At 56.1% G+C, this 13390-nt stretch overlaps 1 protein-coding gene across 2 annotated transcripts in view; it reads right to left on the bottom strand.

The window, feature by feature from the left end:
- Positions 1–9931, bottom strand: part of KRT80 (keratin 80) — a 28889-nt gene extending 18958 nt beyond the window's left edge. For both annotated transcript variants that reach the window (XM_054663303.2, XM_016923357.3), the window contains exon 1: positions 3720–9931. In XM_054663303.2, coding sequence (XP_054519278.2) covers positions 3720–4019 — 300 coding nt within the window. In that variant the 5' untranslated portion in view covers positions 4020–9931. The remainder of the gene's footprint in view (positions 1–3719) is intronic.
- Positions 9932–13390: the final 3459 nt, after the last annotated feature.

Below are 13390 nucleotides of genomic sequence, written 5' to 3'. Positions count from 1 at the left end.
ATGAGCAGCAGAGAAATCTTCACACCAGGAAGTTCTTCCTACAGTCTAACCTCAATTCCCTATGCTTCAGCACTAGCTCGCTGGGACATGGTGTGCGTTTGGCCGGCCAGTCCAGCTAGAAGGCATTTGTGGTCTTAGGAGATCAGGGACAGCCCCCTGTTTTCTGCTGCCCTTGGGGGAGTCTCTGGTTGTCTCAGTGGGCGGGGATGGAAATTCATTCCCCACTTGGGACCTTCCTTGCAGAAAGGCTCCTCCCTCTCAGAACAAGGACCTGGGGAGGGCTGATAATCCTGGTGCCCTGAGAGGTGCCAGGTTAATTGCCTCCAACCCAGGAAGACTGCCGAGCCTTCACCTCTGATTCCTCCTCTCTGTTCTGCCTGGCCCTCTGCCCTTAGATCATACAGTAGCAGCTGTAGCAGGGACCTCTCCATTTTACAGATGAAGAAACTGAAGCCCAGTTGAAAAGTAGGGCCAGGTTGGGGCTGAGGTTAGGGGAGAGGCATGTTGTTTTGTAGGGGAAACCGAGCAGCCTAAACTGGAACTCCTGGAGGGAGACAGGCCGGACATCCCAGAGGCTGCAGGTCTTACAGGAGAGTGCCTCTGGGCCACACAGGTAGTGTTCCTTAGCGGGGGCTGTTGAATCCCCGGCCTTCAGCCAGACTTTGGCTTTAGCCAGGGAGCCTCAAAGACTCATGAGCAGTGGCTGGTTTGTGCTTTTCTGCATACAGGCAGGGGGAAGGCTGACTTCAGCTCTTCCAGAGGTCACACAGGCCTCGGTGAAGACATTGTCTCCATCCCTCTGTCTCCAGGCATTTTACCACTGCTCATAGGTTCCCTCTCTACAGCCTCCCCAGGATAAGCTCAGGCAGTCCTGCCTCTTGCCTCTCTCTCCATCCCCTCTGTTGTCTGTGTGTGCGTGAAGGCAAGAAGCCCAGCCAGCAGCCTCTGCTGGAGGTCGGCCTTGTGCCCTCCCTGCCTCCCCTGGCCTCTCCTGCTGCTACTGCTTCTCCTCATCCCCCTTCATCTGGTGACTGTTGCCTTACCAGTCCTTCCAATGGGACGAGCTCAGGGCCACCGGCAGAGCAGAGCAGAGCAGAGCAGTGGAATCTGGGGCGCAGAGAGGGTAAATGACTTGCCCGGGAAAACGCAGCCAGCAAGTGGAAGAAACCACAGTGTTCCAGGGCCTCTGCCACCTCCTGAGAGTTTCTGCTCCTCCTGAGTGCTCCCTGGTTCCTCTCAGTTCCTCAGAGGGCCCCCACCCCTCTCCTCTCTTTACCCAGAGCCCCTACCCACTGGTCATGGCGTCTCACCCCTGGGCCTTCCTCTGGGTCCATAATTGCTCAACAGCCCTGCGCCATACCCCCTGCCCATGAGTCCCTTCACTCCTCTATCCGGCAGGGAGCCTCTCCCCACCTGCTCTCCAGGCTCCTGCCTGGAAGGGGCTAACTGGGTTCTAGCTGCTCCCTGGGCCAGGCCCATTTATTTCATTTTTTATTTAACAGTTATAATATACTTAATATATACCAGATATGTTCTAAATGCTTTTCAAAAATTCTCCCATTTGATTCTAATGAGCCTGCTAACCTAATGTGTGCTGAGGCACAGAGAGGTTAAATAACATGCCTGAGACAACACAGCTGGTCAGTGGTGGACCGGGATTTAAACCCCGCAATGCTGCTCCAGATTTCACATCTTAACCACTTCCTGCTTCCATGTGGGCCCTCACAGCCTCCACAAGGAGGCAAGGAGGGTGGGGCTAACAGATCTTTGCAGAGTTGAAGGGTCAGCTGGGGCCCCTTGGGGCCCTGCAACCAGGGCCCCCAAACGGCCAGTACCCACAGCTCCCTGTGTCCCACCCTGAAGGGCACCCCATCTCAAGGTCAAGGCTAAGGGTTGGGAGGCTCCAATTCTGCTAAAGAACTTCAAGGGCATTGCCCTGGTCTCTGGGCACAGGGCCCCAACCCTGAGGGCCTCTTCCCTGTGCTTATATCCTCCCATCCCCGTGGCAGGGGCACAGGGTGATATCAGTGCTGGCGTTTGAGGGAGAAAACCACCCATCTGAGCCAAATTCCATAGCTCAGTGAAGCATTCCTTCTAAGGGATTAAACTGGGTTTGGTCAGGAGGTGGCTTTTTAGGGACCTGCCTCCCCAGGGCAGCTGGGCTGCTCTTAGAGGGAGAACCAGCTCAGCAATGCAAGGCTCTGTGCAGTTAGGGCTGGGGGAAGGGATGCTCTGCCTCAGTGGACAGTGGTCCTTCCCCTCTGGGTACCCAGGGGTACCCCAGGTGTGGATGATGAAACTCTGGTCTAGGCACATGAATGGAAGAAGGAAAGAAAAGATTCCCACCACAGAGACCACTGACTTCGTGTCTCAGCAGACCTGAGTTCAAATCCAGACTACCATTTGCTGGTTGTGTGATCTTGGGCAAGGCACTTAGCCTTGCTGGTCCTCAGTTTCCTCATCTGCACAGTTGGGAAAATAACAGCCACTGCAGGGTAGCCGTGTGGCTTGAATTTCATTGCATTTGCAATGTTCCTCCAGAGGGCGAGGCATAAGTAGATGCTCAATGCATGTTACTTTCTTCCCTCTGCCCCTCTCTGTGAGCTCCCACCTCATGGGGGAGACCAGCAACATGCAGAGGAACACAGAATCAGAGGCCAAGAGCAGACAAGGACTGAGCCAGGGGCTGAAGGCTGGACTTCTGGTTTACTGGCAGTTTCAGAAATGTACAGTTTTCCTTATCTGTGAAATGGACATAAAATTGTCTTCTCCCATAAGGTTGTTGAGAGAAATACAGATAAACCTGAAAAGCATCAGCACAGTGCCTGGCACATAGTAAGCAATTAACCAATGGCAGCTGGCACTATCATGATTATTCTTGAGGGTGCAGGAGGGTGCAGAGTCAGGAGGAGTTTCTTGGAGAAGATGAGTGAAGAACAGATTTGGGAAGTGGATAGGACTTCCTTGGGAGCTCCCTTGCCCTGGGAGCAGAGGTGGACACGAGTGCCCCAGACCTGTTGCAGGCCATGGGTAGTGGAGTCTAGGAAGTGTGGTTGTGATGCCGAGGATGCACCTCCCGCAGTCAGGAGGGGCGCAGGGTGCAGGAAGGCCCAACTGGCTTCCCTGTTCTGACTTGAGGCATCGTCCCCTGCATTCCTATCTCCTGACACCTGAGCTGCACCCTCACTTGCAGCAGTCTGGGCAGCAACCTCCTTCCAGCAGCCCCGCACTCACCCTCCACCCTGCTGGCTTTTCTGACTGGGGCAGCTGAGAGAGATGCTGCGGGACCAGAGGCTTGAGGGATAAACAGGAGCGTGGTGCCTGGGAGGCCATCTCCCCTGTCCACTTGCCTCAGAGTAGGACCGCAGAGCATGCCTCCATCAGCCATTCCTGCGAGAGGGCACCCCTGGCCACACTAGGTGGTCCTCCCCAGTCCCTGCCTGGGTGGTGGGTGACCCCAGGTCATGCAGCATGTTATTATCAACACATCCCTCAAAGGCCATCCTGGGGTCCCTTTCTCCCCACATGCCAGGATGGATCAGGGACTTCCCTCCCCCAGCCTCTGCTCAGAGCTAGCCTGTCGGGTTAGCAGTGCCATCTCCCCATTGGCTGGGTGCAGGGGTGGGGCGCGGTGATCGATGCTCAGGGAAACACAGAGTTCAGCTACCGGCCCAGGCCTGGCAGCCCTTCATGTTTGGGACCCCCCTACTTGTGCTCACCTTGCCAATTAGGGAGGCAAATTTATCATTGAGGGCCTTCATCTCCTCCTTCTCCTGGTTCTTCAGCTGCTGAACAGCGGGGTCCAACTTGACATCCAGGGGCACCAGCAGGCCGGGGTTCACAGTCACCTTGGAGATGGTGCCAGCCGACCAGCAGCCTGTGAGGCTGCGGGAGCTAAAGCCCGGCCCGGGGGCCCTGCAGCTGTCCCATCCTGAGGTTCCAGGCCGGGGGCTGCCCACCGGAGTCACCTCACAGCTGCTGAGGCTGCTGAAGCCAACCACGCAGGAGCGGCAGGCCATGGTGCCCCCGGCCGGAAGCAGGAGGGCCCAGGGGGGTGAGCGAGTGAGCCTGGGGTTGCGTCGGGTGGCAGGCTCTGGTTGCTCTGGTCACAGCTGGGGCGGGCTGGGGACTGAGGAGCAGACACCTGTTGCACAGTGCTCATTAGCTGCAGGAGGGCGGGACGCCTCCCAGCCTGACCAACCTGTTGGATGATGTGGGTGCTCCCGCCCCTCCCCCAGCAGCATGTAGGTCTCCCTCCCAACAGGTATCTGCATTGCTTAGGGGGCTGGTCCACAGCCCCCTGCCCCAAAGAAAGCAGGCCTAGCTCTGGGGAGGGGGCCAAGGCTGGACTGGCCGGGTGGGTTGGGGGTGGGGAGTTGGCAAAAGGAAGGCCATTCAAGGGGGCAGGAGAGAAGAGAGAGCGCCTCACCGCAGACCTCACTGCATACTTGAAGGCTGACGTATCTGGGCTCACATACTTCTGGAAAAGATGAGGCAAGCGTAGGCCTTGAGCTCCCGAGTGTAGGGCAGCTATCCTGGGCACCGTGCCAGCCTGGCACTGGAAAACAGCACTTATTATTTATTTTCTGGCTGCCAAAGAGTCTCCCTGGCTTATCTTCCCCCTTCCTTCTACCCCCTCTCCCTTCCTTCCTTCCTTCACTTTAACTAGCATTGATTGAGGACCTACTATGTACACCCTATTGTCTCAGAGGCTGGGAGGACATAGACGGTCAAGGCCAAGGAGCTCTCAGCATTGGAAATGTGAGACCTGGTTCAAGACTCAGCTGGACTGCTCACCACTCATGTGACCTCAGGCACATTACTTGACTTTTGTCTTCATTTGTAAAGTGGGGATGAAAACACCCACCTCACAGGAGGTAGCATGTACAAAGCACTTGGTAGAGGACAGGGGACAAAGTTGGCCTCAATCAGTGGTACTGCCTTCCGGGTGCTGAGTCTAGCAGGGGCGATGGGTATGGCTGAATGCAGCTCTGCTCTGGGGCAATGAGAATCCCTGCCTTCCTCACACTCTTTCCTCCCCACTCTTCTTTCTCTTCTCTGCCTCCTTTGACCTCTTTTATACCATCTGTGAAGTAGAAATAGAAAAGACCCCATTTTGCCCCCACAGAGCCTCTGACAGGGCGGCAGAGGCCCACCTGGCCCAGGGCAATGCCTACCTTTCCACAGTTCCTGAGACCCCACTCTTCCACCCCAGGGGGTTACCAGCTCTCCCAGCCCTGCGTCTCCTTTCCTGGCCTGGTGGTCCTGATGTTCTGGCCCTGGTGGCTGGATCTGCATGTCTTTCCTGGACCTGGCTCAACCCTGCTCTGGGTGGCAGGGGCCAGAGCAGAGAGAGGACTGTGTCTGGGAGAGTCACAGATGGTCAGAGATAGAAGGGGTAGCAGCCCCCTCTGGGCCCAGAGGAAGAGAGAGCCCCTGAGGGGGGAGAAATATTTGCCAGTCACATCGCGGACCCTGGGCCTCCGCATCCAGGGCAGACATCTTTTTCACACACTAGGCACTTCTGGCTCACAAGGGCACAGGACCCTGTCTAGAGGCCACGGGTCCATCCTAAGCCTGATCCCAGGATCTGGTGCCGGGTAGGGTAGCGAGGCACCGGTGGGTGACTGACGTGCGCCACGCTCCCCACTCAACACCCACGTGCGGGGCCACCTTGGCCTCCCACCGTCCTCACTTTGGCCTGGTATCCGAATGGCATGTGGTCAAGCACAGCACCTTGCCCCCCCACCCGTCACCCCTGTGTACTCTGTGGGGAAGGGAGGGGGCAGCAGTGGCATCTGGGCTCTGCCAAGGCCAGAATAACAGCTGATACATCAGATATGTCCCAGAGGCTTTGCAGGAATTAGCTCCTCAATCCTGACAACCACCACTTGAGGTGGACACTTTAATTCTCATCACTCCAAATGACAGAGGAGGAGGCTCAGGGGGCTGGAGTGTCTAGTCTAAGGCCACACGATTATGATGGATGGGAACCTGGACAGTTGGGGTGAGGAGCTCTTTAATCTGAGCCTCTAAGTTTTAGGACCCCTAGAAAGGGTAGCGGGTTAGAGAAGGAAGCTGCCTTCTTACTGTCTGGGGTGCAGTTTAGGGCAGCCCCGCCACCTAACTCTCTCGGAGCCGAAAGCTTTTTTCTTCCAAGTGCCTGTGCATGACTTAAATCTATTTCTTGCTTCCTTCCTCTGGCCTCAGTCAGCTCCTGAGAGTTGACAGGTCTTGGTTAATTGCCAAGTCCCTGGCTCCTAGGCTGGCTTTGCAGGGCTTGCCTCTTGGGCCCCACACCAGGGGACTTTGCTTTCGGATGTCTTCACCTCCCTGGAGCAATGGAAGGCATGCTAGCCTGGGGCTCTGGGCTGGGGGAGGTATGTGGGGCTTGCCTGTTGCTTCCTTTCTGGCCGGACAGTCTTCCTTGGGTGCAGTCAGTAGAGATGTCTTTGACTGTCACTGCTGTGGCTGCCAAACAGGAACAGCCACAAAAAAGCCCCAAATAAACAAAACTCCACAAACAGCCCAGCCCTACCTCCTCCCTCTCCCCTCCTCACCCCTTGTCTCCTTTCCTCCCCCAGCTCATCTTCAATCCTCCTGACAACCACCACTTGAGGTGGATGCTTTAATTCTCATCACTCCAATTGACAGAGGAGGAAGCTCAGAGGGCTTGAGTGCCTAGTCTAAGGTCACCCAATTATGATGGATGGGAACCTGGACAGTTGGAGTGAGGAGCTCTACTCCCTTTACTCTGGAACTGGCATCCCTGGGGGTCCTGGTCCAGGCTGCACTCTCTGAGCAGGGGTCTCTGTCCCAGCTAGGCCAGAGGGCCTGACATCACTCTCTCCTGGCCTTGGTACAGAGCCTGAACCACCTGGGGGCTTGGACCCCCACCCAGGGAAGCAGGAGGCCTGGCAGGGGTTGGGAGGTGGGAGATGGAAAGTGGGGGAAGGTTTCCGTCTCTCTGAGGATGTTTAGGTACCCAAGCAGTCTCCAACTCCCTCCTGGATGTACAAATAAACAAACCTGCTTGGGGCTTCAGGTGAGGACAGGCTTGGACAACCCCCACTAGAAATAACACCTGGACATCCTGTACCCTCTGGGACTCCGGAACCCTGCTCTTCTAGTCCTTACATGGTCCAGGGACAGGAATCTACATCTCCCTTTCCTGCCTCTTGAGTCTATCCCCTTTACCCCAGTCCCCTGTCACTGGTAACAGGACACAATCCTGATGATCCAGGAGGCAGAGAAAGAGCAGAGGAGGGGCAGGGCTGGCTAGAGGCGAGGAATGGGGAAGAGGCTTAGGCTGGGCTGCCAGAGCCTCCTGGAACTGGTCTTGAAGTGAGGGGGAGTTTTCTTGTTTTTTCTCTCTCCTCCTCCCATTTCCTTCTCCACGTCACTCCCACCCAACCTGTGGTCTGTCTCCTTCGCATTCTCATCCGCCTCCTCTGTGTTTTCGATTGTCATGCTCTCTCTCACTTATCTTACTGTCTGTCTGTCCCTCTCGGAGTCACCTGCCCACTCAGAGTCCTGGCCTGGAGCTCCTCCTTTCGGCCCTGGGTGGGGGCAGAGGGAACAGGGTTTGTGTCCCTGCAGCCCAGTTGGATGTCCTTATGAGAATGGCATCCCTGTGTCATAGTTTCAGCGCCTCCTCTTTGCCCTGCTCCCCATTTGGCCTGAGGCCTCCTGGCCTGGGGAGCATCAGGTCTCTGGAAATGCTGGATGGCAAGACATAGTTGTTGGGTGAATGTTCCAATGGGCACATCCTAGCCTGGGTCAGGCTCTGGGGCAGGATTTGACTCTTGGGGAGACAGACAGGGACTCTCTGGGCAGGGGAGCCAGCAAAGGGTTTGGAATCTACAGGGGAAAATCTTTGTATCACTGCAGGACACGATGGGAAGGAGGGCCACTCCTCCAAGAAGCCTTCTCACATGAGCCTGCTCAAGTTTCTGTCAATCTTTCATCTTCTCCCCTAAATGCATGTCCCCACCTATGGTCGTGATCTGGGTCAGTGCCATCTCCCTTATGAAGTTAGCCACTCCTGGCCTTTATTCTCTGGATATTCCCTTTGAGCAGGGCTGGTCCAGGGTCCAAGTCCTGGGAGTGGGAGGACCTAGGCTGGGGGCTGAGGGTCTTTGGCAGACTGTGGCTATGTGGTTAGAAGTTCTTTTTTTTTTTTTTTTTTGAGACAGAAGTTCTTTTTTTTTCTGAGATGGAGTATTGCCCTGTCGCCCAGGCTAGAGTGCAGTGGCGTGATCTCGGCTCACTGCAACCTCTGCCTTCTGGGTTCAAGCAATTCTCCTGTCTCAGCCTCCCGAGTAGCTGGGACTACAGGCGCATGCCACCATGCCCAGTTAAATTTTGTTTTGTTCTGTTTTTAGTAGAGATGGAGTTTCACCAGGTTGACCAGATGTTCTTGATCTCTTGACCTCATGATCCGCCTGCTTTGGCCTCCCAAAGTGCTGGGATTACAGGCGCGAGCCACCGCACCTGGCCCCCCTTTTTTTGTAACAGTATTTTACTCTGTCACCCAGGCTTGAGTGCAGTGGTGCGATCTCGGCTCACTGCAACCTCTGCCTCCCAGGTTCAAGCGATTCTCCCGCTTCAGCCTCCCGTGTAGCTGGGATTACTGGTGCGCACCACCATGCCTGGCTAACTTTTGTATTTTTTGGTAGAGACAGGGTTTCACCATGTTGACCAGGCTGGTCTTGAACTCCTGACCTCAAGCAATCTGCCCGCCTCGGCCTCCCAAAGTGCCAGGATTATAGGTGCCTGGCCTGTGGTCAGAATTTCTGAGGGTCCCAGAGCTGGGGGTTGGGGACGTAATTGTAGGTGTGGGAAGGGTCAAGAAAGGAGAACTAACAGCAAAGATAGAGAAATTAAGCCTCCTCCACATGCCAGGCAGGCTATGGAGACATGGAAGAGGCACTGACCCATGTGACGGTGTCTACGATGCCTTCCCAGATAGGGACCATGAGCTCAGGCCTGAAGGAAGAGCAAGAGCTGTCCAGGCAGGGGAGGGGAAGGGTATTTCAGGCTGGGCCAGCATTATGTGCTGCGGATGTGAGAAATTATTTGTGTGGGGTTTTGACAGAGAATGACAACTGAATGAATGAATGACTACTCCAGCTGGTGTTACTGGAGTGTTGGAGGTACTGTAGAGCTCAGAGGAGCAGTGACGCCCTTGGAGTTCCACAGAGGCTTTCATCAAGGCATGTCTTTACTGTGCATACTATCCTTCAGGGGCTCCCCATGGCTTTGGGGATGGAAGATTCCTTGGAATGCCAAACCCAATCCTTCTTCCTTGCTGGGTCTCACCTCCACTATGCCTTTTTTCTCTCCACAGCCCTGCCCATTCTCCCACCCGCCGACCCCACCACACTGGCCACCTTTCCCTGCACCTGCTGAGTGGTATCAGGTGATTGGGTTGAACAGCACAGATATAGAACAATTCCATCATCACATATGGTCCTATTGGACAGTGCTGACCTGCAAAGCAGGCATCTGAGATGGGTCAGGAGGCTGCAGATTCCTGGAGGCTGTGAAAGGGTTCAAGACTGTCCAGCGGGCAGCCTGGGATGTGGCAGAAGCACTGAACCTGGACTTAGGAGACCTGGTTTCTGGTCTGGGGCTCTGCCACTCACCAGCTGTGTGGTTTGGGGCCAAATGCTTGGCCTCTCTGGGCCTCGATGGCCTGTAAAATTAGGTTGTACTACAAATCTTTTTTTTTTTCCAGTTTAGTTCAACAAACGTTCCTCAAACTGTAGTGGAGCCTCTTGCTCTGCTGGGTACTTGGCTTCCAGTGCGATCCACGGTCCCTGGCCAAGCAGCATGCTGGGAGGTTGGGCAGGTGCGGGTGTTCTGTAATGAGGCCAGGCCTCTGGCGCCAGGGAGAGGTAGGCACGGGCTAATTACACTTTCCTGTCTTCACAGCACTCAGCCCAATTTGTAATTATTTATTGTTGGTGTTTACGTGTTTGTGTCTGCCTCCCCTGCACAGCTCTGTGAGCACACGGACTGTGTGGTGGCTTTGTTTCTTTAGTGTCCCCATGCCTGGCATAGTGCCTGGCACACATCATAGGTGCTTGATAACTATTTCTTTCTGGAGTGAGTAAAAGGCCACCCTTCCTCCCAGCACCCATGTTACACTGGATTTCAACACAGGGTACAACCGCAAGAGCTTTGGGATGCTGTAGAGTGACAGAGCCCAGGCAGGATGTGGAAGGAAGTCAGCATGGGTGTCCCCCCATCTCTGGAAGCTAGCTTTGGGGCCCCTGCCCCACCCTTGCTAGGCTGTGCTGGGCTCACTGGGATGAGTCACAGGTTGACACTGGGTCCTCTGCCTGGAGGAGTCAGGCAGACCACCGCCATTTGACTCCTAGGCCTGGCATCCTGCTCCTTCAGCTTCTGGCCCAGCGTCTGGTCATGGCCAAATGCCTTGGAGGGGTGAAAAGATTAGGGTCCCTCTTGCAAAGCAAAGAAGCAGAAGGAAGCCTCCCCAAGATGGCAGAGGCCCCACTAGTCCTAGAATTTTGTCAGACATGTATGTGGGGCCGAGCGGGACCAAGCCTTAGGCCCCCAGGTCCCTTTCCTTTGAGGTGGGACACAGGGACGGAGCATGTTGGGGTGGGCAGCTTTCCTCTGGTCCAGGTGTAGGGTAGGCCCAGCCTTCCTGGGGAACCCTAGACCCTGCCCCACTGTGTGGGTGCTTGGTTCATGCCAGTGGCATTTTGGCAAGGCTGCCAGGCCTGCTTCTGGGTGGAGAGGAGCAGGAAGGAGGATTGCACAAAGGGAAACTGGCAGGAGAGCCCTACTTCCTCCGGCTGCTCAATGCCTTGCAGGGAGGGCCGAGGGGCAGCACAGGTTGCCTTGGTTCCCCAGGAAACACCATGTCCTTGCATCTGTGTCCTCTCCCAGGAGGAGAGGCCAGGTCCCAGAAACAGGGGTCCTGTCATGCCCACTCTCCATGCCACCCTCTGTGCCTGGCTGTGACCCATGAGGGAGGTTCCTACAGCCCTCATTTCTTAGGCCTCAGACAAACACTCAGCCACTCCCCTCCCTCCCTCTGTCTCTGGGCTTCACAGTGGCCCTCAGCCACTTCTGCCTGCTTCCTCCCTGCAGGAAGCCCCCTCACTTCTCCTTTGAGCAAGACAGCTCTCAAAAACAACCTCCACCACGGCAGGGGCTGTGTTGTTCACTGTTCTGTTGCCACCGGCACATGGCAGGTGTGCAGTAAACAGTTGTTCAATTGAGACACAGCACGCCCTCTATTATTAGCACTTTCTCTATGGCTCTCTTTAGGCAAGGGTCTCTTCCCTCCCTCCCCCATTAGACAGGGCTGAGGACCCTGTTTCTCCTCCTCCTAGTCTCCCATGCCTGGAATCCTGGTCACTGCAGAAACGGGCCAATCTTACCTACCTCTGCTATTTGGGCATTTCTGAGTCTCTACTGGGTGCCTGTCCCTGTGCTGAGCAGTGGGGCAAATATGAAGATAAGCGAGGCAGGGTTGTGACAGGTGTTCACCCCACAACTCTGGATCCCTGCTGCCCCTGAGACCAGCACTTTCTGAGCTCTGGAGTCTCTTTCCATCCAGCCCTGCCTCCGGGCCAGCTGCCGGCTGGTTGCAGCCTCCTCACCCTTCCACTCCTGACACTGTACACAGCTATTTAGCAGGTATCTTCCTCCCTGGGGCTGCTTTCAGGAAAGAACAAAGAGGGACGGCAAGGCTAGGGAGTGGCAGGGCATCTGGAGACACTTATTTGTAAGCCCAACTAGCTCCCCTGAGCTTCAGCTGCTGCCTTTATCTGGCCCGATAATAGACCGAAACCATAGTCTGCTCCCTGTTGAGTGATCTGTGGGCCTGCCAGGGTGGCAGTGGCCCAGGGTGGCGCTGAGCACTGCTCCAACTGACATAGGGTGGGGAGCCACCAACCTGCAGTCTGCCTGCCATGCAGGGATGTTCTGTCCGTCCAGGGGTCCTCAGTGGCTGTCTAGGAGGCTCAGGACATATCTGGAGAAGGGCAGCTTCATCTATTGTGGTGTGTGCTATTTCCAGCACTGAGCACGGTGCCTGGCATATAGTGGGAGCTCCGTGGCTGAACGTTAAGCATTCAGCACCTATTTATCAGAGATCTACGATGTGCAGGAAGCTGTGTTTTCCCCTCCCCATCCTTCTATATGCTTCCTTCAGCACCTGTTGGGGATTCCTTGATGCCGTGAGAGGCGGGGAGTCTCCAAGGCCGTTGGTCTGTGAAAGGCCAGTCGGGGGCCAGCCTTGCCCACCGTGTCTCAGGGAGGAAGCATCAGTGCCTAGGATAACAGCAGGTGCTTGCTCATGTGACCAATGCCATCTCCTCAGCACCAGCAGGCAGGCATGGGGCTGCTGCACTCCCATTTTGCAGAGGAATGGGGCTTGTGCCCAGATTTTCAGCACCCAGAGTGCTGCTGCCACCCTGGCAGGCTCACAGATAGCTTAACAGGGAGCAGAATATGGTTTCGGTCTATTATCGGGCCAGATAAAGGCAGCAGCTGAAGCTCAGAGGAGCTAGTTGGACTTCCAAATAAGCATCTCCAGAAGCCCTGCCACTCCCCGGCCTTGCAGTCCCTCTGTTGGGTGGGATAAGAGCTGGGGTTGGGCTGGGCTGGGGAAGGGCAGCCAATGGAGATGAGGTGAGGAGCAGAGGGAGTGGGCGGGCTGGGCCAGTGGGCGTAGATGGGCTCAGGACTGGGCCCCGGCCTGGGCTGCTGGATGGAGCAGGGCCGGCTGGTGGGAATCCAATGACCCCAGCTCCTCTCTGAGCGGCCACTGGCTACCTTTTGAGAGGGCAAACAGTGCCAGGAGGGATCTGGGGCTAATGACTGTTTTCCAGCAGGCGATTCCTCTATGTGGGGTTTATCTGCCTGGGTCATCATTCTGCAGTCTGCACTTACCAGGGTAATAGCAGGCTGGTCTGGGGCCTCTGCCTGCCCATTGGCCTTGGGGCCCTGCAAACAGATGGCAGTAGATGAGGGAGGGGAGGGCAGGAATAAACAGGAGCAGCACCCACTGTGTTTTCTGAAGGGCGGCTCCCTGCCTGTGTTTTCTGAAGGGTGTCTCCACAGCTTGCGGGGGGGAAATCCTGGTGAGGACGGGAGAGAAGATTCAATCTAGGGCCAGGGGCTGGGTTTCAGTTGCCCTCCTCCCCCTCCTCCTCCAACTCCAGCCTCCCGCTTCCTATCCCTCTCGCATAGGGAGGCGGGCAGAGAAACACGCCTACAGCAGCCCATTTCAGGAGACTGAGTGCTGGGTCACTGCAGCTGTGTCCTCAGCTCAGGGTGGCTCCCCTCACCACAGGCTCATTGCCGCCCAGATCCAGGGAACCCCCATGGACGCCCGCTGCCCCCAGTC

Source organism: Pan troglodytes, chromosome 10 (genome assembly GCF_028858775.2).
Source record: "Pan troglodytes isolate AG18354 chromosome 10, NHGRI_mPanTro3-v2.0_pri, whole genome shotgun sequence".
NCBI lineage: Eukaryota > Metazoa > Chordata > Mammalia > Primates > Hominidae > Pan > Pan troglodytes.
Note: the sequence above shows the minus strand (reverse complement) of the source record. Positions and strands in the feature narration are given on the sequence as shown.